Source organism: Elephas maximus, chromosome 17 (assembly GCF_024166365.1).
Source record: "Elephas maximus indicus isolate mEleMax1 chromosome 17, mEleMax1 primary haplotype, whole genome shotgun sequence".
NCBI lineage: Eukaryota > Metazoa > Chordata > Mammalia > Proboscidea > Elephantidae > Elephas > Elephas maximus.
Genome location: NC_064835.1, coordinates 41,069,240 through 41,094,810, shown reverse-complemented (window position 1 = coordinate 41,094,810; position 25,571 = coordinate 41,069,240). Strand labels below are relative to the sequence as shown.

The following is a 25,571-nucleotide window of genomic DNA, read 5'->3' as shown; positions in this document are numbered from 1 at the left end:
TAAACTCCTAAACTAAAGACATGCAACTGACTGAGTGGGGAAGAATTGGCATTTTGTTTTAATCACTTCCCTAAATAGATTATTTGTAGAACTATCCTAAAATATCTGCCTTTTCCAGATTACAATTTAATCACATATGTCATAGTAATAACAGATTAGAAGGATGTTTTGATTGCTTCACCATAAATTTTAAAATAAGTGAAAACCAAAAAACATCAGTTCTGGAAACAGGATTTACTAAAATAGCTAGGGTTCTGTAAGAAGCATAAAATTAAAGAAATACTTCTCATTTTATGGATTTCTAAATTTTAAAATGGCTTATACTTTATGAAAATGTCTTTATATACTTACTCCCACACATGAATTCCTGAAATTCCCAACATTTCCTTTGAAAATTGTAATAATAGGATTCGTAATGAAGGAAGGAAGTTATACAGTTCCTCCAGTAATAACTTTTAGTTTGCTCATGTTTGTATTCCAGTGAACTTTTAGGAAATGCCCTTTAGTAGCCCTCATCCAGTTGATTTGCTAAAATTAAACATCAGCGCCTTTTCTAACTTATTTCCTAATTTTCAGTTCCCTTCTGTATGATGCCCAGCATTTAGCTCATTATCGAACACTTCCTGTTTTTTCTTCGCACCGTTTCTCCGACGATAAGACTGAAAGGAATATGAACACAGTATTTACTTTTCGACGTCTAAATTCAGAGCAAATACTAAAACATAAAATTTGTTTAACTCCTCTATGAGATGGTAAGGAGGATGACTTGAAAGAGATATAGTATTTACTTTTATACTTCCTTTCAAGTTTCAGGTTTAAATACCTTTGATCACACAGAAGGAGGACAAAGTTGATGGTTTAGATTAGAATGCCTCCCTTAGTCCAGGAATGTCTCTGAATCTTAGTCATTATAATTCACTGTGAAACAAGCTCAGCTGTAGTGAAATCTCAGCTTAGAGGAACATGAGGGAGAGGGAGGTTGGGAGAAAGAGGGTCAGGAGCAGTGGGCCCAGGCAGAAGACTGAATTCTGACTTGTTCTCCGCACCACTCTCCCTCACAGTAAGCAGTCGGCAGAGACTTAGCTCAGTGCTGGCTGCCCTGGGAAGCACAGAGCTCTTTCTCTGTTTCAATGCCCCCAAGCCACCCCCAACCTCAGGACCTCTCCAAGGCGTAACGAGGACTAGCTTAGGATGAAGAGGAAAAAGTAAAAATAGGAGCTAAGATGATCAAGAGTAAGTATTTTAGCCGTTTTCTTCTTGGGCTAAGCAGAACTAAACTAGCTAAGGTTTAAATCAAAGACTTATGTGCCAGGCATTATCTCATTGAACCCTCAACAATAGGTATGTTGGGTAATTAGCCCTACTTTATAGAGTTTTTTTTTTTTTTTTTTTTTACTTATTGAGAGGGACACTGAAGCCAGAGAGATTAAGTGACTTGTCCAAGGTCACACAGGCCATCCAACTCAAACCCAGGCAGCTGACTATGGAGCTCATGTTGGGCTGTGTGCCACCCACCAGTTCTCAGAACACACCTGAGGGACCCTGGCCTTACTGCCTACCTTTGATGTTGATCTGCACACCCTTGGACACGGTCAGCCCTTTATCATTGTGAGCCTCACAGCTGAAGATCGCAGTCTCAGTCAGACCTGGAGAGGAAGGAGACTCATGAGACCAGTTGCAAAGAAACAGGTTGCTGTTTACCAGAATCCTACAATTTTCCTCAGTATCTTTTATTTCTTGGTTCATTGCCTCAACCCATAAATGAAAAGTTAATGTATACGTGTGTTGGCAACACACAACCAAGCCTGGGGTTAAACCCTGGGTCGCAGGAGCAAGGCAACCGTCGGTCCAAAAGACGGCTGTTCTTCATTCAGATCCTTATTTTTCCCTGCCAGTGAGGCATTAGATAACAAAGCAGTCTGAGATTTTTTAACTACTGCAAGGAGGTAAGGGAATTGCTGGCCCTAACATCAAAGAAAGTGGATTCTGAGAATCACCCAGACAATACCCTGCTGTTTAGCTCCCAGTTCATATGATGCCACTGTTCTACGAACATACATTTCAGAAAACCAGAAACAGCAGGGAAAAAGTCACATTTTAAAAAAAATTTCAGATGATCTGTTGTCATAATGGATCCTTTTTTAATAGTAAAAAGTGTCCAATTTATAATGAATTATTATAGAAACACAAGGAATTATTACCACGCAAAGAGAACTCATTGATGCTAAATGAAGAAAAGTTTCTATCATTTCAGAGATTTAAAGATGTCTTAGAGATAGAAAAAATACATATATTGGCTCATTAATGTAAATAGGAAAAGAGGTAGCCCAGAGAATTAGAAGCTAAGAGGAAGCAGGCTGGTGATGACCTTCCTCCTTGCCCAACATTCTTCTCTGGAGCTGGGCCATGTGTGGGAGGGATGAGCACATTGTGCTGAGAGGGGTACAATGAACAGAAACCATGGGATTAAGAAGTTGTTGAGGCCCCACAGAAATGTAATCAAAAGATTTCTGACAAAGTACAAAGGCAAGGAGGAAGGATAGTCTTTTCAATAAATAATGTTGGAAAAATTGGACATCCATGTGCAAAAGAGTAAACAAACACAGACCTTACACTTTTCACAAATATTAACTCAAAATAGATCATAGGCTAAACCCCTTTCAAGATCCGAGGAACATATGGTATCTCACCTACTTCTTTTTGCCTCTGGAGTTCTTTGGAAAGGGGGTAGCCCAATTTTAACGTGTTTAGCCTCAAGGTAGGAGCCTTTTGAAATACATGAAAGTCAAAAATCCTGAGCGGGAGCCTCAATTTTTTGTGTAGGTGTATAGCATTGCCTTAGGTGATGCCTCTCACATGTGAGAATTTTCTAAACTTTTGAAAGGTTTGCCTTTATTTCCGTGAGATAGGCCTCTTCACTACGTTTCCCAATTACTAATGTTCTCATGAGAATGTACTTATCTTGAGAATAAGCTATTGCCAGTCTTCATTCACTCATAGTGGCCATTTTCTCCTTTATATTATTGTTTCCAGATGTTACTAGCTCCCTTCTTTTGTAGCTTCTGAATAGTAAATAATGCCTTTGCAACAAGGAATAATGTATTGCAGTGGTACTTTTCAAGATATTGGAATCTCTGTAAGTTATTTTTACCCTGCATTCAAGCTTAGGGCCCAATCATCGCTTCCATGTGTAGCAGGTGAAATGCACCACTGTGAGCAATTCTGCAGTATTCCAGCAAAGGTGTTTCTGCTTTTTAGCTGTTAGTACTGCTTTTGTTATAATGAAGAATACATATTAGTGGTAATTTTCCTGAGGTTCAAATTCCCTTAGTTTGATTTATTTTGTCCTCTAAGCACTGCTTTTGCAGTAATGAAGAAAGCATTGTAGTGGTAATTTTCCTGAGATTAAAAAAAAAAAACAAAACCCCATGGCTTTATTTGAGCTGTAAGTACTGCTTATGCAATAAGGAAGGATGTATTGTACAATGTTCTGAGAATTTCATTAAAAATAATAACAAAGGCTAAAAAGAAGGGGGCTAGAATAATATTTATGTGCAGTCATTGCCAGGTGCCTTCAGGTTTTACTTTATGTTTTGCAAATTTTCAAGAAATAAAATTTAAAAAGCTGATTATATCATTGACTCATATGGGCAAGATTTACATAGTGCAGGGGCCACTGGAACAGATATGATCCCTCCCAGATAATGAGATCAAAATACATAACTCATAGCAAAATTTCTGAACTAGTCTTTTGATCAGCATGTCTTCATTACCGAAAACACATAGTATCAATAAAAAATTCAAAGGAGAAAATAACTGGATCCTGAAAGGCTTAAGTGAAAAACTGGAAGAAAGCAAATGAGAAAAATCTCCTTGACCTCGGGTTTGATGCTAACTCTTTAGATATAATACTAAAAGCATGATCTATGAAAGAAAAAACTGTTAAGTTAGACTTTACTAAAATTAAAAACTTCCGCCCCACCAAAGACACTATTAAGAGAAGACGAGGCATAATAAACTGGAGAAAATATCTGCAAAACATATACCTGATAAAAGATTTGTACCTAAAATATACAAAGAACTACAACTCAAAAATAAGAAAATAAACAACCCAATTTAAAAATGGGCAAAAGATCTGAACAGACACCTCACCAAAGAAGATATACAGGTGGCAAATAAGCACATGAAAGATGCTCACCATCATTTGTCATTGTGATGTTTATTTGGAATAGACATAAATATGGCTCTCTTCTAGTGGGTTGGCCAGGTAGCTGTCTTTCAAATTGCTTGGCATAGACAAGTGAGCACTTCCAGTGCTGCATCTGTTTGTTGAAACATTTTAATTGGTATTTCACCAATTCCTGAAGCCTTGTTTTTCGTCAATGCCTTCAGTGCAGCTTGAACCTCTTCCTTCAGTACCATTGATTCCTGATCATATGCTACCTCCTGAATTGGCTGAATGTTGACCAATTCTTTTTGGTATAGTGACTCTGTGTATTCCTTCCATCTTCTTTTGATGCTTCTTGCATCATTTAATATTTTTCCCATAGAATTCTTCAATATTGCAGCTTGAGGCTTGATTTTTTTCTTCAGTCCTTTCAGCTTGAGAAATGCCAGCATGTTCTTCCCTTTGGCTTTTTTAACTCCAGGTCTTTGCACATGTCATTATAACACTTTACTTTTTCTTCTCGAGCTGCCTTTTGAAATCTTCTGTTCAGCTCTTTTACTTCATCATTTCTTTCTTTTGCTTTAGCTACTCAACATTTAAGAGCAAGTTTCAGAGTCTTTTCTGACATCTGTTTTGGTCTTTTCTCTCTCTTATGTCTTTTTAAATGACTTCTTGCTTTCTTCATGTATGATGGCCTTAATGTCATTCTACAAGTCATCTCTGGTCTTTGGTCATACAGTGTTCAGGGCATCAAATCTGTTCTTGAGATGGTCTCTAAATTCAGGTGGGATACACTCGAGGTTATACTTTGGCTTTTGCGGACTTGTTCTAATTTTCTTCAGTTTCAACTTGAACTTGCATATGAGTAACTGATGGTCTTTTCTACAGGTGGCCCCTGGCCCTGTTCTGACATTAGGGAATTGCAAATTAAAACAACGATGAGATACCACTACATACCTATTAGGATGGCTAAAATCCAAAAAACTGACAACACCAGTTGTTTGTGAGGGTATGGAGCAACAAGAAATCTCATTCATTGCTGGTGGGAAAGCAAAATCATACAATCACTTTGAACGACATCATTAGCCATTAGAGAAACGCAAATCAAAACCACAATGAGATACCATTTCACCCAGACATTACTGGTACTCATCCAAAAAAAAAAATAAACAAAAAAATAACAAATTTTGGAGAGGTTGCCAGGAGACTGGAACACTTATACACTGATGGTGGGAATATAAAATGGTACAACCACTTTGGAAAATGATACGGCACCTCCTTAAAAAGCTAGAAATAGAAGTACCATATGTTGCAGCAATTTCATTCACTCCTAGGAATATGTCCTAGAAAAGTAAGAGCTGTCACACGAAAAGACATGCACACCCATGTTCACTGCAGCATTATTCACAATAGCAAAAAGATGGAAATAACCTAAGTACTCAACAACAGATAAATGAATAAACAAATTATGGTACATACAATGGAATACTATGCAATAATAAAGAACAATGATGAATCCACAAAACATCTCACAACATGGACGAATCTGGAAGGCATTATACTGAGTGAAATAAAAGGACAAATATTGTATGATACCACTATTATAAAAACTCATAAAAAGGCTTATACACAGGAAAAAAAAACAATCCTTGATGAGGGGAGGGGTGGGAAGGGGAAGTCACTAACTAGACAGTAGACAATATAAGGGAAGTCAGCACAAGTTGACCACGGAAAAGTCATAGGCATTTCCTAGACATATCCGAACACCTTGAGGCACCAAGTTACTGGGGCTAAGGGGACCATGGTCTCAGGGGACATCTAGGCCAATTGGCATAACACAGTCCATCAAGAAAATTATTTACATCCTACTTAGTGAGTAGTGTCTGGGGTCTTAAAAAGCCTGAGAGGCCATCTAAGATACATCTATTGCCCCCATCCAATGAGGAGTAAAGGAGAATGAAGAATACCAAAGATACGAGGAAAATATTAGTCCAAAGGACTAATGGACCACATGAACCACAGCCTCCACCACCCTAAGCCCAGAAGAACTAGATGATGCCTGGCTACCACCACTGACTGCTCTGATAGGGATCACAATACAGAGTCTTGGACAGAGCAGGAGAAAAATGTAGAACAAAATTCAAATTCACAAAAAAAGACCAGACTTACTGCTCTGACAGAGACTGGAGGAACCTGAGACTATGGCCCCCAGACACCCTGCTAACTCAGAACTGAAGCCACTCCTGAAGTCCACCTTTCAGCCAAAGACTAGACAGTCCTATAAAACAAATAATAACACACACAAGGAAAGTGCTTTTCAGTTCAATCAAGAATAAGAGACCAAAAGAGCAACACTTGCCCAAAAGCAAAGACGAGAAGAAAGGAAGGGACAGGAAATCAGAAGGAATGGACACGGGGAACTCAGGGTGGAAAGGGGGAAGACACTGACACATTGTGAGAATTGCAGCCAGTGTCACAATACAGTTTATCTATAAATTTTTGAATGAGAAACTATTTGCTCTGTAAACTTTCACCTAATGCACAATAAAATTAAAAAATAAAATAAAACTTAGGACATAACAGTGTCCATATATGCTATACAATTTTAAAGTAATTTGACTGAATAGTTGACTTATCCAAGTTTCCTTGATTTTGCCAGTTACCTGGGACTGGAGTTTCCAACAGTTTACCAGGACGTGCACTAAAGCATACCCTTGTGTTCGTATCATGGCAAAGAGAATTGCTGGCCCTCCTGGCTGAAGTAGACATGTATGTACAAGACGGTTCTCTCAAAACTGATCAGCAACCCGTTATCTATTAATATGATCCATCTTTGCCCGGTAACCGCTCTTGTTGGATCCAGTTGCATATTGGGTGAATGTACATGAGTTAGACTAGACAGCCCGCCCTCACCCCTGGTTTGTTAGAAATAGTATATTCCCAAAAGACCCACCAAGATAAGGGTGGGGACAGCAGGAGACAGATGTCGACAAAGGTGCTGAAGCAGTAGGGGCTTCGTACCTTAAAGCGCCTCTTCGTGGGTGACCTTGTGACCCTGAGTGAACTTTATTTCTGGCCAGCACATTCTCACACACTGGAGCTAGTATCAACGTATTTTAGTGCCCCTTCCCTTCCACTGTGGTGTTTGCTTTTCCTTGTGTCCTGTCTGCTTGGCATCTATGGGTCTTTGTTTTAGACAACTGGTGCCCCTGTTTTGTTGATGCCCTAAGCACATGCTTACCTTGCTTACTGGGTAATCTATCCCTGATCATCACGAACTGAAGAAAGACAACTAGCTAGATATAATTCTTGAAAATATTTGCTTCTTATCTGAAAAGCTTATTTTGTTTTCTTCTATCAATCTATTGCATAGGAAATTTTCCAACTGATATTTTTAAATGCAAAGCTTTTCACTAATGGAGTAACTAAATACTTAAAAAATGAAGGGAAGCAAAGTTGCTCTGGGAAGTCCAGTAGGCATCAGCCCACAAAGGCTGTGCCAGGATATATGCCTGCATGACAAATGCTACACTCAGGCTGGGGCCTCCTCAATAATTTTGAAAACTGGGCTCAAAGGATCTTGAGATCAATGCATCTGAGAACTTCTTCCCGATAGTGATTGCACATAGGTGGGAGAGGTATCTTTTTCCTTTTGTAAAGTGAGGGAAAGATGATAGGGAAACAGGAGGTGAAAAGGAGAACTGGCAAAGCATCTGGACTTCGAGCTTTTTATCAGACACTGATTTTAGAAAAGGTGATGACACATACAGGCTGAGGATCAAGACACTGACCACAAGGACACACACAGATACACGTACACCAATGTTCATTGCAGGACTATTCACAATAACCAAAATGTGGAAACAACCTAAATGCCTATCGAGAGATGAATGGATAAACAAAACATGGTACATGCATATGATGAAATACTACTCAGCTAGTAGAAGAAAAGAAGTCCTGATACATGCTATGATATGGATGAATCTTGAAAACACCATGCCGCATGAAATAAGTCAGACACAAAAGGACAAATATTATATGATCCCACTTACACGAGATATAAAGAACAGGCAAATATAGAGAGATTAAAGTTTATTAGTAGTTCCCAGGGGTAGGTGAGAGGAGAAAATGTGAAGTTATTGCTGAGGGGATACTGAACTTCCGTTATGGATGATGGAAAAACCTTGAAATGGAATAATGGTGATGCTTGCACAACATTGTAAACATAATACCACTGAATTGTAGGCATAGAAGTGGTTGAAATGGCAAATGTATTATTATCCATATGTTTTCACCACACTCACAAAAAGACATTGATCCCTGTGCTCAAAGCCCACTTGTGGACCACTGTTTCATAGCAGGGCCTCTGACACTTGGGTTTTCATGCAGCATCGTCACTTTTAACCTTCCAGATCATAAGCTCCCAGGAGAGATGTTCATTTCACCAGACTCCATAAATGTGCAAAATTTGACTTACATCTAGAAAAATCAGCTTTAGCTCAATCAGAAGACAGAGGGAGTTGCTAGATCACTTACGTTTTTTGTATATCTAAGTGGACATTCACAGGTTAAAACCAGTCATTCGAACTCAACTACTCTTGTAAAAACTCTTAGGAAACAGGTGAGGACAAACTACAAATCGAATTTCAAACCAGAAGAGCCAGTCCTATCATAAAACAAGGTTTTTTTTTCATTGAGATCCATTATCCAGTTAAAGATCTTAAAGAAAGACAACTCGCTTCTACTGTACTTCAGGTGGAGGAGAGGTTAAGAGCTGTGGCTACTAACCGAAAGGTCAGCAGTTTGAATCCACCAGGCTGTCCTTGGAAATCCTATGGGGCAGTTCTACTCTGTCCTATAGGGTCACCACAAGTTGGAATCGACTCATCGGCAGTGGGTTTTTGGTTTGGTACTTCAGGTCTATAAGGTCTATCCATGCTGAGGATGAAACTGGTTATGGTGGGTCATTATTTTAGGTTAAGCAGGAAGTCATTTTTCCTCTTTATGCTTCTTTTCTAAGTGCACACAGGGTCAGGAAAACAATCTGTAACAAATACTGTGGCATGATGAGGCACCCATACCAATGCAGGGGTGCCCAAAAGTCACCAAGCCATTCATTATAGCCATTTTTCCCAATGGCCCAAAATGATTAATGCCCACAGGCCAAACGGATGTAAGCAGAGAGAAGGTGAAAACTATTACAATCTTCTAATTTGTTCAAACTAAAAACTTTCTCTAAAACCAGATGGGCAACTAAGAGCAAGTATAGTCTTCTTTGTTTATTCAGTTAAAGGGCCCAACGTACCAGTTTGTTTGTTTAATAATACTATTTTCTTCCCAACTGGAGACTAAAATTTATAAGCCCGGATTGAATACAGCAACTAGTGTGCAGTAGGAAAAGACAGCTCCCTATCACCTTCTGCTCTTCTATGGACGAACAATAACCACCAGACTGAAATAGACCCTGAATTATACAGTTCAACCCCTGTGGCTTTCCAGGGAGAAAATCATCCTACCACCCACTCTATCCTGAATGCCCCTGGCACTGCAGCTCCAGGGTCTTCCTGAGCTGAGTCTTCTCCTAGTGGGCATTCCTCCCACAGTAAACTGTTCTCCTTTTCACCCCACGCAATTATGATTCACAACCTACTTACTTGGTCCTCTGCTTGTTTGAAAAAAGAGAGCCCATGACACAAGGTCTGAAAGATATTTTTAAGGAACATAAAGTAATGGCATGTTCCCTTGAAGGAAGGACGATCAGAATTGCTGAAGAAGTGAATTCTAAGGGCAGTTAGGCCAATCCTTTGAGCTCTGAATTAAGCAATCCTGCAAGTTAACTAGCTAAACAATTCTGTCCTTTTATTTTTGTCTAGTGTCCATCTTTCTACCAAAAAAGGCAACAAATAGAAGGATATTCTGCATAAGCGAAGTAGCTTGCTAACTTGGAACTCAATATTCATTCACGCAACAAATATTTGCTGTTGTTGTTAGTTGTAATTAAGCTGATACCAACCCACGGTGACCCCATGTGTGCAGAACATAACTGCCCCATAGGGTTTTCAAGGCTGTGACTTTTTGGAAGCAGATCACCAGGCCTGTCTTCCGAGGTGTCTCTGGGTGGGTTCGAACCATGAACCTTTTGGCTAGTAGTTGAGCACTTAAACATTTGTGCAACCCAGGGACTCCTAACAAATATTTACTGAGTAATTATGTGTCAGACACTTTCCCAGGCACCTGGGACATATGCATGAATAAAACAAAGATCCCTGCCCTTATGGAGCTCACATTCTCATGAAGGGAAGAGGACAATTAATAATATCCTTAATAAAAAAGTAAGCTGCATGCTGTATCAGGAGGTACTAAGTACTATGGAAAAATACAAAAGGATCAGGGGTCAGGTGTGCGTGGGGAAGTAGGTTGTAGCTTTAAAGAGGAAGTCAGAGGTGGCTTCTTGAGAAATGCCCCATGAGGAAGGACTTGGAGAGAAGGAATAGTCCAGGCTGATACTGAGGGGAGCGAGAAGGTTCCAGGCAGAGGAACAGATAGAACTGGACTTGGCCTTTTCCTCTGACTGGGATGGGAAACCTGGAACTTTGGGCAGAGGACTGACACGATCTTACTTGTATGTCATCAAGATTGCTCCAGTTGCCCTGTGAAGAATAGACCTGAAGCAAGTAAGCCCCTTAATTACTCCAAATACTTTCCTGATCTGTAAAATGGATATTAAAAATACCTAACAGTTTGCTATGATGCTCAATGTAAATCTTATAAAAAATACTGTGAGAATTATGAACTGACTTTATATAAATTCTGGATATTATTATTGTTACTGTTATCACTAAAATGAATAATAACTATATCCAACTAACTAAAAAAAAAAGCTTAGCTATATTCTAAATGTGGCTTTAAATGCAAAATATTTTTTAAAAAATAAAACACAGAAAGATGAGCACAAGTCCACCACAGTTAATAGGAAAGCATCTCAAAATTGATAGTAACTATTGCAAATAAAATAACACAAACAATTTATAACAGGTAACATTCGACTAACTCCTATGTGTTGTCACTGTTCCAAGAACTTTATATGCATCATTTCACTGAATCCTCACGAACACCCTATAAAGGAGACACTGTTGTTATTTTATATAAAGACACTGAGTAACTTGCCCAGGGACAGACAACAGCCAAGCTACAGCAGTCTAACACACAGAGGCTGGGGATCCTAACCATTCCCCTCCTAGCGCATTCCACCATTAAACGGCATGCAGCACACTCTATCTGTGGCTCTGCTCTTTATATTGGGATTTGGTTTTGCCCATAACAAAATACTCCGTTTTAACGTTTTATTCTGAAATAATTCTAGAGTCACAAGAAGTTGCAAAAATAGTCCAGAGTTCCTGTGCACCTACACCCAGCTTCCCTCATGATAAATAAGATCTTATGTAACCACAGTACAAGGATCGAGATCAGGAAAGTGACTTTGGTACAATGCTATTTTTTTTATTGTACTTTAGATGGAGGTTTGGAAACCTTGGTGGCGTAGTGGTTAAGTGCTACAGCTGCTAACCAAAAGGCTGGCAGTTTGAATCCGCCAGGCGCTCCTTGGAAACGCTATGGGGCAGTTCTACTCTACAGGGTCGCTGTGAGTCGGATTTGACTCGATGGCAGTGGGTTTGGTTTTTTTTGGTTAGATGAAGGTTTACAGAGCAAATTAGTTTCTCATTAAATAATTAGCACACATATTGTTTTGTGACCTTGGTTGCCACCCCACGACATGTCAACACTCTCCCCTTCTCGACCTTGTGTTCCTTGTTACCAGCCTTGCTGTCCCCTCCTGCCTTCTCGTCTTTGCCCCTGGGCTGGTGTGCAAGTTTAGTCTCGTTTTGTTTCGTGGGCCTATCTAATGTTTGACTGAAGGGTGAACCTCAGGATGGTGCAATACTATTAGCTAAGATACAGACCTTATTCAGATTTATTCAGTTTTGGGGGAGGGAAAAGATGGGGAGTGTACAGTTCTACGAAATTTTAACACAGGTAGAGATTTGTGTAACCACCACAGTCAGGACACAGAGCTGTGCCATTACCAAAAAGAAGCTCCCTCCTGCTACCCCTTTGCAGTCACACCCTCCCCCAATCTTAACTCCTGGCAACCACCGATTTGTTCTCTATCACTATAATTTTGCCATTTTGAAAATGTTATGTAATGTTATATAAATGGAATCATACAGCATGTTACCTTTGAAATTGGCTTTTTTCACTCAGAATAATGCCCTTCAAAGGACTTTGCTCATGGCTCTTAAATCAATTCTGGCATCATAGAGGGAAACATCTGTCATCAAAAGGGGAAAAGTTTATGACCTTCCTGTTCAGAAATAAATATTGTTGTTCAAAGTAATCCAAACAATCAGGGCTTTTTAAACCACTTCTTTACTTAGTATTTTCTCAGTAGAAGGGATCATCAGAGAAGTTAACTTCTGGGCTTAATTTCAAGACACTCACTGCTTCACTTCAACATATGAGGGGCCCCACCAGCCACTCCGTAAGAGAAAGATATAGCAGTCTGCTTCCATAAAGATTTACAGCCTTCGTGGAGATTAACCAGGAAAGCCTAAATTAAGGCCATCAGAGAAATGCAAAGGAATAGATGAACACAATTGACGCTTGAGAAGAACAATGTACAGATCCTTGTGAGTAAGTGTTGGATGGAGAAGAGAGAAGAATCTGGATAAATACCAGGTTTCTAGCTTGAACACAATTACATGGCCAGGCATTCACTTCATAGCACCAACTATGCCATTTCTAGAGACCTGATGGCATAGCAGTTAAGAGCTCAGCTGCTAACCAAAAGGAGGGCAGTTCAAATCCACCATCTGCTCCTTGGAAACCCTATGGGGCAGTAATACTCTGTCCTGCAGGGTCATTATGAGTCAAAACCAACTCAATGGCATTTAACAACAACAATGCCATCTCTGCCACCAAACAAACATTTAATAAACACTGTTACTAAGAATATATCAAAATTTGAAGCACGCACATCTTTTGATTTTTAACTCCCTTTCAAAAATCTTTCCAAAAGAAATACATGTGGGTACAAAAAATATGTGAGCTAGTACTGGTTGTAACAGAAAAAATTAAAACAACCTAAATGTTCACCAACAAGAGATTGGTTAAATAATTCATGGTCCATTCACACAATGAAGAACTATGAAATTGTCACAAACAATGAAGCAGGCCCATAAGTACCTATGTGGAAAGATCTACGTTTTTTGGCAATCTGTGTGTATTTACAGGACTAGAAAAGACTTGGAAGAAGTGAACCAATGGTTGGCACTGGTTTCCTCTACACAGAGGAATGAAAGTGCAGAGAATAAAGGAAGACATTCATGTTTTGCTTTAATATGTTTGACTATTTCACAGTGTTTGAATGTTTTACAATGAATATGTAGTCACATATAACTTGTAAAATAAAAGGGTGAAATTAATCTGCACATGTGTTATAATTCTAATTTGAAGAAAAAAATCACATATATGTATATATATATACTTTTTTTTATATACTCATAGAAAAAGACTAAAAGGAAACACTAGTGTATCATTGCAACTGGAAATGTGTAATAAGATATAAATATACTTTTCTGAATTTTCTACATTTTTAACCACAAAATAACTTCACAATTATAAAAAAAAAAAAGGTTATTTTTACCTTTTAACTCTGAAATAATAATAGACTCAAAAGAAGTTGCAAAGAGTGTACTAGGAAGTCCCATGTATCCTTCACTCAGTCTCCTCCAATGTTGTTGCCTTGCATAATTATAGTACAATAGCAAAACCAGGAAATTGAGATTAGTACAATCCACAGAGCTTATTCAGATTTCACTAGTTACACATGCAGTCATTTGCAGCTCTATGCAATTTTACCACATGTGTAGCTTTGTGTAACCATTACCACAATAAAGGTTATTTAATAAAAAGTATACTATTGGGCTATGAAACGGCCCAATTCCTATTTTACTTCTATTGTCTCTCCCAAAGGAAAAAATTCTTCAAACTGAGGGAAGTGAAACATAACTTGTAAAGAACTATAAATCTAAAATAGGTCGTTGTTATAAGGTTTCATCAGGTCATTTAGAAAGGAATCAGAACTCTAAGCTGAGAGACAATAGCCCTGGGTATCTTAAAAGAATTTGCAAACCCTATTACAAAAACATGCTTATAACTTTAAAAAAAAAAAAAGAAAAACATACTTCTAATTTCTGAGAAAAACAGAAAAATAGGTGGTAGAAAAAATAAAATTAGGCAGATTTACTACTGGTGGAACAAGCGTAGCCAAGAGTGTCGATTTAATGTACTGATGTCCACTCAGAGGTTATCCTTATTAACAGGCCACTAGGTTCTGCCTTGGTTAGATTAGAATCCACGTTTCCATCAGTGGCTTGGAAGAGACAAAGAAGGCACTCGGCACAAAACAGGGAGATGACTTGCTAATCCAATGAGAGAATCAAGATTCAAAATGGCATCAGTAGGTTGGAACAATTAACTAAATTTGAGTAAGAATAAATGTCAAATGTTCCACTGACATTCCAAAAATAATTAAGAATACAAGACACAAAAAAATTATTATTTAAGAGAGCCTTAGCTTTGCAGCAGTTAATGAGGAAAAAACCTAGAGATTTCAGTTAACCTCAAGCTCAGGATTAACCAACACATTAACCTTGATCAAAAACATAATGCAAACTTTGACTACATTGCCAGAAATACAGTGTCCAAAACACAAAAGGTGACATCCCTCACTGAAATTTACACATGCCTTTCTAAAATAATACCAATGTTACCAAACTTTTTCTGAAACCAGGAGAAGGAAACACCTACCAACTAGTGTTAGGAGGTCAATGATGCCAGGATACCAAAAACTGACATTACAAGAACAGAAAATTATAAATTAATAGCCTTTGTGAACATATTTAAAAATCATTAAATAAATATTAGTAAATGAACCTACCACCATCCATCATGATCAAGTAAAACTTACCCCAGGAATACAATGCTGGTTTAATATTTGAAAATCAACCAATTAATTCATCATATTAAGAGAATAATACAAAAATACATGTATACGATCATGTCAGTAGATGCAGAAAAAGAATCTAACAAAATCTGACAACCATCATGATAAGAAAATAAAACTCTCAGCAAACTAGGACTAGAAAACAACTTCATCCTAATAAAGGGCATCTACAAGATCCACAATTAACGTCATACTCGTTGATCAGGAGCAGAGAGGTATTGCTGCTCTCATGGCTTCTTTTCACTGGTCCTGGCCAGTGAAATAAAAAAAAAAGAGAGAGAGAAATAAAAGGTTTAAAAAATGGAAACAGTGAAGTAAATCTGTCTCCATTTGCAGATGACATTATTATCTACACAGAAAACCCAAAGGCTCTGGGAAAAAAAAAAAAAACTATTAGAACTGAAAAGTAAACTTAGCAGGTTATAGGGTATAAGATGGACCTCCAAATATCTACCTTTGTGTACTGGTAGTAAATGACTGGAAAATGAAATTGAACATGCTACTAGCATCAAAAACATACATTTTACTTTAAAACAAGTATAATAAATGACATACCAGACCTCTGCACCTAAAATTATAAAATATTGAGAGGGAAATTAAAGAAAAATTAAATAAATGGACAGATATAAAATGTTCATGAATTGAGAGTCTCAATATTGTTAAGATGTCAATTCCCCCTAAATTGAGCTACAGATTCAATAAATTGCAAACTAAACCACAGCAGGCATTTTTCTAGAAATTGACAAGCTGATTCAAAGATATATATGGAAATGGGTAAAAGACCTTAAGAAATACTTCACAAAAAAGGCTATGTGATTGGTCAACAAGCACATAAAAAAATGCTAAAATCACTCACATCCACTAGAATATCTGAAATTAAAAAGACTGATCATACTAGGTGTTGGCAAGCATGTAGATGGAGCAACTGGAGCTCCCACCCAGTGCTGCTGCAAATGTGATATGACAAAACCACTTTGCTAAGCAGCTGGGCGATTTCTGAAAAAGATAAACATGCACCTTCCGCCAAAAAACCAAAACCAAACTTGTTGCCTTTGAGTCTATTCTGACTCGTAGCAACCCTACTCTGGTAGAACTGCCCCATAGGGTTTCCAAGGAGCACCTGGTGGATTCCAACTGCCGACCTTTTGGTTAGCAGCTGAGCTCTTAACCACTATACTACCAGGGTTTCTACACCTTCCACGTGACCCAGCAATTCCTCTCCTAGGTATTTATCCAAGACTAAATCAAAATATATGTTCCCAAAATGATCTGCACACAAATATTCATAGCAACTTTACTCATAATAGTCAACAGCCATAAATACCCCAAGTGTTTATCAGACGAGTGAATGGGCAAACTGAGGTACGTTCATAAAACAGAATACTGCTCAGCAATAAAAAAATAATACATCAGTGGTACATACAGCAACATACCAGTAGATGAATATCAAAAACATTATGTTGAGCCAAAGAAGTCTAACTCAAAATAGTTCACACTCCATAGTTCCATTTATTTGAAGTTCAACAACAGGCAACACTAATATGAAATAAAACTACAAGTTCTGCGTTATAAAAACAGAAAGAGTTCTCTTATCCATGACGCTAAGGGTTACCTTGTTAAATGTTGTTATAAAAAAAAAACAAACTACATACTAAAATAATCTTTTATGCCTATACCCAACCCACCCAGCCCATTGCCATCAAGTCAAATCCGACTCCTAGTGACCCTATAGGACAGAGTAGAACTGCCCCATAGGGTTTTCAAAGCAGTAATCTTCATGGAAGTGGGTTCTGTTAGCAGCCAAGCACTTAACCACTGTGCCACTAGAGCTCCTTTTAATGCCTATAGTTATGCCTTAAAATATAACTAACCTTTAGAAGTAGCTTGTCCGGTTTCATATAACTATATCTAGGTGATCAGACTTACTGAAACACTTGAAACTTATTTTTTCAGGAAACAAAGATTACTGAACATGTCCTGTTTCCAAGACTCCAGAGGTCTTGCAACCATGGCTCACTGATCTTGTGCTTCTTATCGACGTTTCTATTTAAGCTTTGATAATGTTTGAGCACATACTGCTCTCGTAAGATTTGTGTATTCTGACATAATCATCAGTTCATCAAAATATTTTTTCAAAGTTTGAGAAAACTGTATATAAGCACTTTGAAAGTTTTAATTAATCAGAGCCCTGATGTACTCTGTAAATGATGTACTGCTCAATTTGCAAACTGACTCTTCTACATAGCAATCAGCTGACGGTATTCTCAGTTGCTTATTTTTTATATTAATCTATAATGTCAGAAATTTTTATATTAGTCTATAATGTCAGAAATCAGAACAGTGTTGCTTGCCTGTAGGAAGTGGAGCCTGACTAGAGGAGAACATGAAGGTATTTTCTGAGGTGACTTTGATGTTCCATATTTTGATTGAAGTTGTGGTTACATGGGTGTATACGACTATCAAAATTCACTGAATTGCACACTTAAGCTCTATAAATTTAATTATATGTCAGCTTTACCTCAATGAAAAAAAAATCTTTTTTATGGGACTCAGAGCAACCATTCTAGAGAGGGTAGAGTATATTTTTTTAATTGATCAATGAAGTCACTTGATTATCAAATCCTTGGAGAAACTCAAAGAAATCTCAGGTGAAGGCAGAGAAAGCCACAACAATCCTTCTGAAGTCAGGACTTAAAAGAGTGATCCAGAGGCAATACCTCCTGGCTGGCACTACTTGTTTATCCATTCTCTCCATAAACCCTGACTCAGGACTACTGTGAGTCAGGCTGTGCCGCAGGCTCTGAGAATGCAGAAGTGAAGAGGAGAGCCAGGGTGCTTGCCCTTTTTGAGCACATTCTGAAAGAACAGAGTCAAGGAGACTGTCATGGATTGAATTGTGTCCCCCCCAAAAATATGTGTCAACTTGGTTAGGGCACGTGTGCTTGTCTTCCATTTTGGGATTGTAATTTTATGTTGAGAGGATTACGGTGGGGTTGTAACACCACCCTTGCTCAGGTCACCTCTCTGATCCAAAGTAAAGAGAGTTTCCCTGGAGTGTGGCCTGCACCACCTTTTATCTCTCAAGAGATGAAAGGAAAGGGAAGCAAGCAGAGAATTGGGGACCTCATACCACCAAGAATGTAGCACCAGGAACAGAGTGTGTCCTTTGGACTCGGGGTCCCTGCGCCTGAGAAGCTGCTCGACCAGGGGAAAAGATTGAGGACAAGGACCTTTCTCCAGAGCTGACACAGAGAGAAAGCCTTCCCCTGGAGCCAATGCCCTGAATTTGGACTTGTAACCTACTAGACTGTGAGAAAATAAATTTCTCTTTGTTAAAGCCATCCACTTGTGGTATTTCTGTTTTGGCAGCACTAGGCCATTAGAGACTGTGACAAGTATAATAAAAGAAAAACAAAGGAGCACGTGATTGGGAGTAAACAGAGGGTTTGGGATGACCTAAAACAGCTATCAGTGGTCAGGGGAGCCTTCTCAGAGGAAGTGTCATTTGAGTTGTATCATGGGACAAAAGGCACTTGATAAAGAGCCTTACAGGCAGACAGAAGAGAGAGTGCAAAGGTCCTGCGGCAGGAGTGAGCATGATATTTCTGAGGAAGTGAAGCAACATCAGTGTGACTGCAGCTGAATAAGCAGGAAGGAGAAAGAGTGGGCTGGGACAGGGCTACAGTCAAGTGGGGCCAGGGCATCTGGGCCTGTGGACAAGGGCCGGAGAGACTCTGTGTCACGGTCTAAGGCAATGGGAAGCCACTAATGGGTTTTCAGCATGCAAACGACGTGATCTGCCCTGAGGAAAATGGATTAGAGTAGGTACAAGGCTGGAAGCAAAGAGACTAGTTAGAAAGCTACTGCAGTAGTGTTTTCAAGAGTGGGTGGTGACGTGGACCAGGACATTGGCAACAGAGACAGAAAGAAACAGATTTCAGATACATTGTGGACATAGAACTGACAGAACTTGCTGATGAATTCAACGTGAAATACGAGAAAAAGGAAGGATGGGCAAATATTGGTATCACTTGCTAAAATGGGGAATTCTGGGGGTGGAACAAGTCGAAAGGAAAATCAAGAGTTTCATTTTAAGATGCCTTTTTTTTTTTTTTTTTTTAAGGTACCAGCGCTGAGCTCTCAGCCACAGTGGTTTAGAGCTCAGCTGCTAACCAAAAGGTCGACAGTTCGAATCTACCAGGTGCTCCTTGGAAACCCTATGGGGAAGTTCTACTCTGTCCTACTATAGGGTCGCTATGAGTCAGAATCAACTCGACAGCAACGGGTTTCAGGTTAATTACATACCCAGCAAGCGGAAATGTCAAGGAGGTGGCTGGATACATGAATCTGAGTTCATTGGAGAAGTCAAGGCTGGAGATATAAAGTTAGAGGTCATCATCACACGGACGGTATTGAAGCCATGTCCAGAGGAACTCACCCAGCAGCTCAGGGTGAAAAGAAACAGGCCCAGTGTTGTGCCCTAGGTACCCCGACATTCTGAATGTCTACCAAGGACAAAGAAACAGTGAGGGAGGAGCAGTGAAGTGGGAAGAAGGCCAAGATGACAATGTTTTCCTAAGTTCCCACTGTGCTCGCAGTGCCTAGAAGAGCCTCTAGCATACAGCAGTCCCTCCTGAAATACTTGCTGAATGCATGAAGAAAGGAAGGAGGCTAACCATACTAGATGTTGCTGATAGATGCAGTCAGAGGAACCAAAGTGGAGCCCATGTTTTAGCAGCACGGGTGTTAAGAAGAACAGAGTCCCTGGAGTAGCAGAAACAAAGGCAGGATACTTCCATTTGGATAGAAATCAAGACAACCGTGGAATGTCAATTCAGCCACAAACCCACAATGATTCAGTCTTCCCACAATAGCTCCCAGTGACAAACGCACTTTCCTTGCTGTCAAGCCTCACTGAGGTCTTTACATCAACGAGTCCTTAAGTGTAAGAGGGGGAAGGCCAACAAACCCACAGCTGCAATGGGAGGTGCCTGTACATTCCCAGTGCCCAGACTTGGGTATTCTGGCTACTTAACCAACTTAACTGCTGACATCCTTGACAGGCACTTACTGACTACCAAGCCCTGCCATGTGGGGTCCCCTGAGCCTGTGATTCCCAGCTGCCTTTCCATCTACCTGGTCCCCTAACCTCGCTTCCATACCTGTGTTTTCATCCTTCTCTGTTGTCCCCCGGTGGTACAAAGCAGGGGTCCCGAAGCTTTTGATCCCTTCCATTATCAGCAAAAAAAGAGAAATATTAAGCATACAACATGGACTTACCCGGAACAGTTAGAACAGAGGGGGATTTTTCAGGCCGGTCGTTAACACGGCTGCTATTTTGAACCCAGAAAATGTTGACTGGCTCAGGCGGGCCCACAGCCTGACAGGTGAGGTTGAAAGCTGTGTTTCTGGTGACATTCATGCTCTCCGGCTGCCTCATAAAGTGAGGAAGCCCTGTGGGGAAAGAATTAAAGGAATGAATGTTCAAAGCAAAAGCTAAGTTAGAGCCCAAGGTGAATGGAAACTGTAACTTTGCAGTTGGATATTTCTTTATGTGTCACCTCAGGTCTGAATGGCCAGATTCCACCTACTAAAAGTCAAGTAAGAAAAAAAACAGAAGCTAATTTCTACCAGTCTAGCTCAAACTCTCTTTCCAGGACACTTTCCCAAAGAGGATGTAAATGGTAACTGAGAACTGGTTGTACCAGAAGGGTGGTCAGGCAGTTCTTAAGCCAGGGGTTGCTCAAACTCCTAGGACAGGCTGGCAGGTTTTCAGTATTCCTTACCGAAATAAACACAGAGTAAAAACAAAGCTATGTAATAGGTCTGCCCACGTTTGAGGACAATCTACTGTGTGTAAGACTTTCAGACACGTGATAATAAATGCACTCACTGCTAACTGAAAGATTGGAGGGTCGAGTCTACCCAGAAGTACCTCAGAAGAAAGGCCTGGTGACCTAATTCCAAAAAATTAGCCACTAAAAACCCTAAGAAGCACAGTTCTACTCTGACACACATGAGGTGGCCATCGGTTGGAGCTAATGGCAACTGGTTAAACAACTGTGTATGGCTGAATACTTTCACAGCCTGTTCTCATGACAACAGTGTCAACTTGGTGTTACACAGTTATAGCCCTAAGATCTCCTACTGTGATTCCACGATGGAAAAGCTGCTGGATAACAGGCAAGGAACCATTTGGCCAGGTGAGTGATATATGACGTCAGCACTGAGAACGTGAATAATGGAATGCATTTTCTTCCCTAAAAAAGTCTTCAGCCTTTCTGATTGTAAATAACTCGAGGACAAGGAAGTCCACAATCTCCTTTTTTCTCACCCCTTGGCCTAGGATAGTCAAGACTTTTAGAAATAAATTCATTGGTTACCGAAAATCTAAAAAAGAGGACTGCCTTGGAAATTTCAATGCCGATGGATTCGTAAGGTTTGTATACAGAGGTACAAATTCTACAAAAAGCAATTCAAACAGACTTTAGAACAAATGGCCTTGTGGCAACTGGATACCTTGTGGCCTCTGGACTTACCTTGCACCTCGATGTAGATGGGATCGGACACAATTTCTTCATTGTTTATTTTCATCTTACAGATATAGGATCCATTGTCTGAACGCTGCACACTAGTTATGCTTCAAAGAAACACACACAAAGATGTTACCTTTTGGATTAGTTACCCTTTCAAGTTCCTACCATGGGAATACAAAATTCTTCAACTTCTTTGTCACTTGCTGTTACATGTCTTGACTTCCATCTTACATGCCACACCAATGGTCCTCTGTTTCGGGGTACTGGTCCCTCAGGGCATCCTGGAAACGTGCAGGATTGTTTTTGGTGGTCACAATGACAGGGGGCACCGTGGCTTTTAGGGGCCAGGGACCACTGTTTCATATCCCAAGTGATCTTCTGAGACTAGGACCTAACTCCATTTTACATAGACACAAAATACTTTGCATGGTTGTAATAGCCACCAAAAGAGCCCTGGTGGCGCAGTGGTTAAGTGCTCGGCTGCTAACCGAAAGGTTGGTGGTTTGAACCCACACAGCATCTCTGCAGGAGAAAGACCTGGCCATCTGCTCCCATAAAGACTAAAGCCAAGAAAACCCTATGGGACAGTTCTACTCTGTAACATGCGGTGGCTATGAATTGGAATTGAGTCGATGGGCACCCAATAAGAATATTTTCCAGGACTGCAACTACCAGGAAAATGGAGGGCTGGTACCCCTTCATCCTGTTAAGAACTTTCCCGTGACTCAGTCATCACTTTGGAAGACTGACCACTGACAGCACCACTGCTTCTGCAGCTGTCATGTGCACGGGGAATCGCAGGGTACGAGTCCCTGAATACTTCATTATCTCCCCTGGTGTGCTCATGCCCAGCATTCACATGCTGAAATTCCTATTATTTTATTATAAACCACATTTCTCGTGTTTTCTTTATATTAGAGTTAAAACTATTTGATATAAAAAGGTAGCCTTGGCTCTAAGATGTCGAGACCCTGCTTCTTACCTTTCCAAGGTGTCTACAACAGGAAGTTACACAATATATGTAAAACCTGCACTCAGTCAGGGGTGGGAAGAGGAGAGAGACTGAGGAATATTTTGAAATGCTCTAATATGCTCTCCAACATAGGATGCCTTTATTGTCCCAAAGACACTTATTTCTTCTCTACTTATCAGACACAGGAAAGAAGACCATGACTTGGGGGAAAAAAAGAAAAATACAAAGGGGTCTGCCATTCTTCTTAGCAGCTTGCTTCCTTGATTCAACTTATCCGAAAACAAAATAGAGCCCATCCCCCAATTTGCGAAGGCCTAAGGCTTAAAGGAGACCAGGAAGCTGTCAAGTTCGGAAGGGGCTCCGTGCTGGCTGAGGGACCCCACAGGCAATGGGTGGCAGTTGCCGGGGGTTAGCACAGCACGATCAGCATCCAGAGCAGACACGAAGCAGTGAGGTGGGTCCCCAGGTCCCCAGGAGCCACAGGTCCTGTGACCCGGAGTTCCATTAGGCTTGCGGCCTGACTTAGAGAGGCAGGGATCAGAGAGAAAGTGAAGGCCAGAGAGGGATACAGAGCGCAGTCCCAGGAAGACAGCCCAAGGACCTCTTCACCCAGCCCCCCCACCCAGAGCACAGCTATGCAAAGGCCACCAGAAAGCCTGAGAAAACATTCGGCGCAAAAAGCAGTTTAGCAGAACACCCTTGGACTGCAGAAATCTGACTGCACAAAATGTCCAGGAGTGCCTGCCTAAAGGCAATCAATCAGAAGGAAAAGTCAGCCCAGCAATAGAAAGGAGAAAGCAGACCATAAAGGGAATATAATAAAAACTTTGTCTTTAGTCATTAATGTCAGGAGGAGTTTAGCAGTCACCTGATGAGAAGGAATATGTACTTGCATTATAAGTAAGTTAAGTAAAGACCCATTTCACCTGTATTACAGTAAAGATTTCTCCTAAATAATTCCACTGTTGATCTCTAGATATGCAAGTAAAGGCTCCCATTCAGAAGGCTGGGTATGGGTAGAGCCGGAGACAGGAGGATTGGTTGCCCCTCTTCTAAGCAGAAACAGGAGGTTCCATCTCTGTGGAGGCTCAAGTGGAAAGGCTCTGAGCTCAGAACTGCAGTCTAGGCATTCCAAAAACAGAAAAGGAATCCCAGAAAGAACAAACAAGAAAATGCAGGAAGGTGGAAGTAGGAGGAGAGGAGGAGGAAAAATAATTCAAGAAAATGCGCAGGAACTGAAGATATGGGTCCTTCCTGGCCAGACCTACCACAAAGGGGCTTCATCAATGAATGTCACAACACTAGAGAAAAAGCGAAGATTCCAAAAGCTTCCAGAGAGAAAAAACCAGGTCATTTATGAGACAATCAGAACAGCATCAGACTTCTCAATAGCAACTCTAGAAGCTAAAAGGAAACATATCAATACATTCAAAATTACGACAGGAAATTATTTTCCCGTTGAAACTACCCAGACAAACTGCCTCGAGATGGGTGTTTAAAAAAAAAAAAAGGGCATTTTTCATACATGCGAGTCCCAGGAAGCTAGTGGAAGATGGGCTCCACACCAAAGTGAGGTAGTAAGCCACCGAGAAAAAAGGAGGGCCCAGCCCCAAGAACTAGAGCCTGGAACTTAAGAGAAGGTGGGTGTTAGTCCCAGACTGACGGTAAAGACAACTTAGCTGGGCTGCAGGCCTAGAGAGCAACCTGTTCAGATTGTAACAGAGGAAGGGAGAGATCCAAGACCGGAGTCTCCAGGAAAAAAAATCAGTCCTGATGATTTGGCCATTTTGAGAAGAGATGTACATTTTAGTATTTAGGAAAGAATGAGTGACCAATGCTTAGAAAATTAAGCAAACTAATACACAAGGGAACTACTAAATTCAGAGAAATTAAGAAGTTATAGAAGAAGTAAAACATAATCAAAATAGACATGATTCAGGCTGAAAACAGTATTTACACAGCCATAAAAATGTGAATTCTGGCTACTGATTTAACCACAGTTGTATCGCTCCATTAGATTAACACATCGATTCCAACTCAGAGATCCTATAGGATAGAGAAGAACTGCCCCAGAGTTTCCAAGGAGCAGCTGGGGGAGTCAAACTGCCGACCTTTTGGTTAGCAACCAAGCTCTTAACCACTGTGCCACCAGGGCTCCACACACCATACTGGGACCTGGCAAATGCAAATACATGGACACATGCACATGTGTGCACAGACACACATACACACACACACACAACTGCATATGGACTGAATATCTCTGGAAAAATACCCAAGAAATGGGTAATCTCAGATCTCCCCAGGGAAAAGACCGGAGGCTGGAGTGGGACAGAGAATTTTTGAACAGTTGGAATGTTTTCCCACATGCACGTACTGCTTTTTATATTTTTTTTAAAAAAAGGATAAACATCTTGTCAGATGTTGGTTAAATACAAACGCCTGAACCAAGAAGGACCCACAGAAGCATACAGACTCAGCCTCAGTGTCTAGACAGGAGCCACCTAGACAGAGCTACAAGGTCAGCCTCAGCTAATTACCCTGGGACTCTCTTCAACCATACAGCTGTTCTCCATTTCTAAACCTGTTACAACTAGGCTGGCTTGTGCAGAAATGGCTGGTTAAGTATCAGTTAAGCCCTAGAGTTTTCTTTAAAAAATACAAAAATCTACCGATAAACTTGTTTTCACCTGTCAATTAAGGAGCCCTGGTGATTAAGTGATTAAATGCTCAGCTATAGTGTCGCTATGAGTTGGAATCAAATCAGTAGCAATAGATTATCCAAAAGGTTGGTGGTTCGAACCCCCCCAAGCCACTCCCTGGGAGAAA

At 40.2% G+C, this 25,571-nt stretch overlaps 1 protein-coding gene across 3 annotated transcripts in view; it reads right to left on the bottom strand.

The window, feature by feature from the left end:
* Positions 1–25,571, bottom strand: part of MERTK (MER proto-oncogene, tyrosine kinase) — a 155,731-nt gene that overhangs the window by 98,077 nt on the left and 32,083 nt on the right. For all 3 annotated transcript variants that reach the window (XR_007513550.1, XR_007513551.1, XM_049856216.1), the window contains exons 3-5: positions 21,773–21,873; positions 20,514–20,687; positions 1,560–1,646 (exon numbers count right to left, since the gene is read on the bottom strand). Coding sequence is in view for 1 of the 3 variants with exons in the window: in XM_049856216.1 (XP_049712173.1) it covers positions 1,560–1,646; positions 20,514–20,687; positions 21,773–21,873 (362 nt within the window). In the remaining 2 variants the exon portion in view is untranslated. The remainder of the gene's footprint in view (positions 1–1,559; positions 1,647–20,513; positions 20,688–21,772; positions 21,874–25,571) is intronic.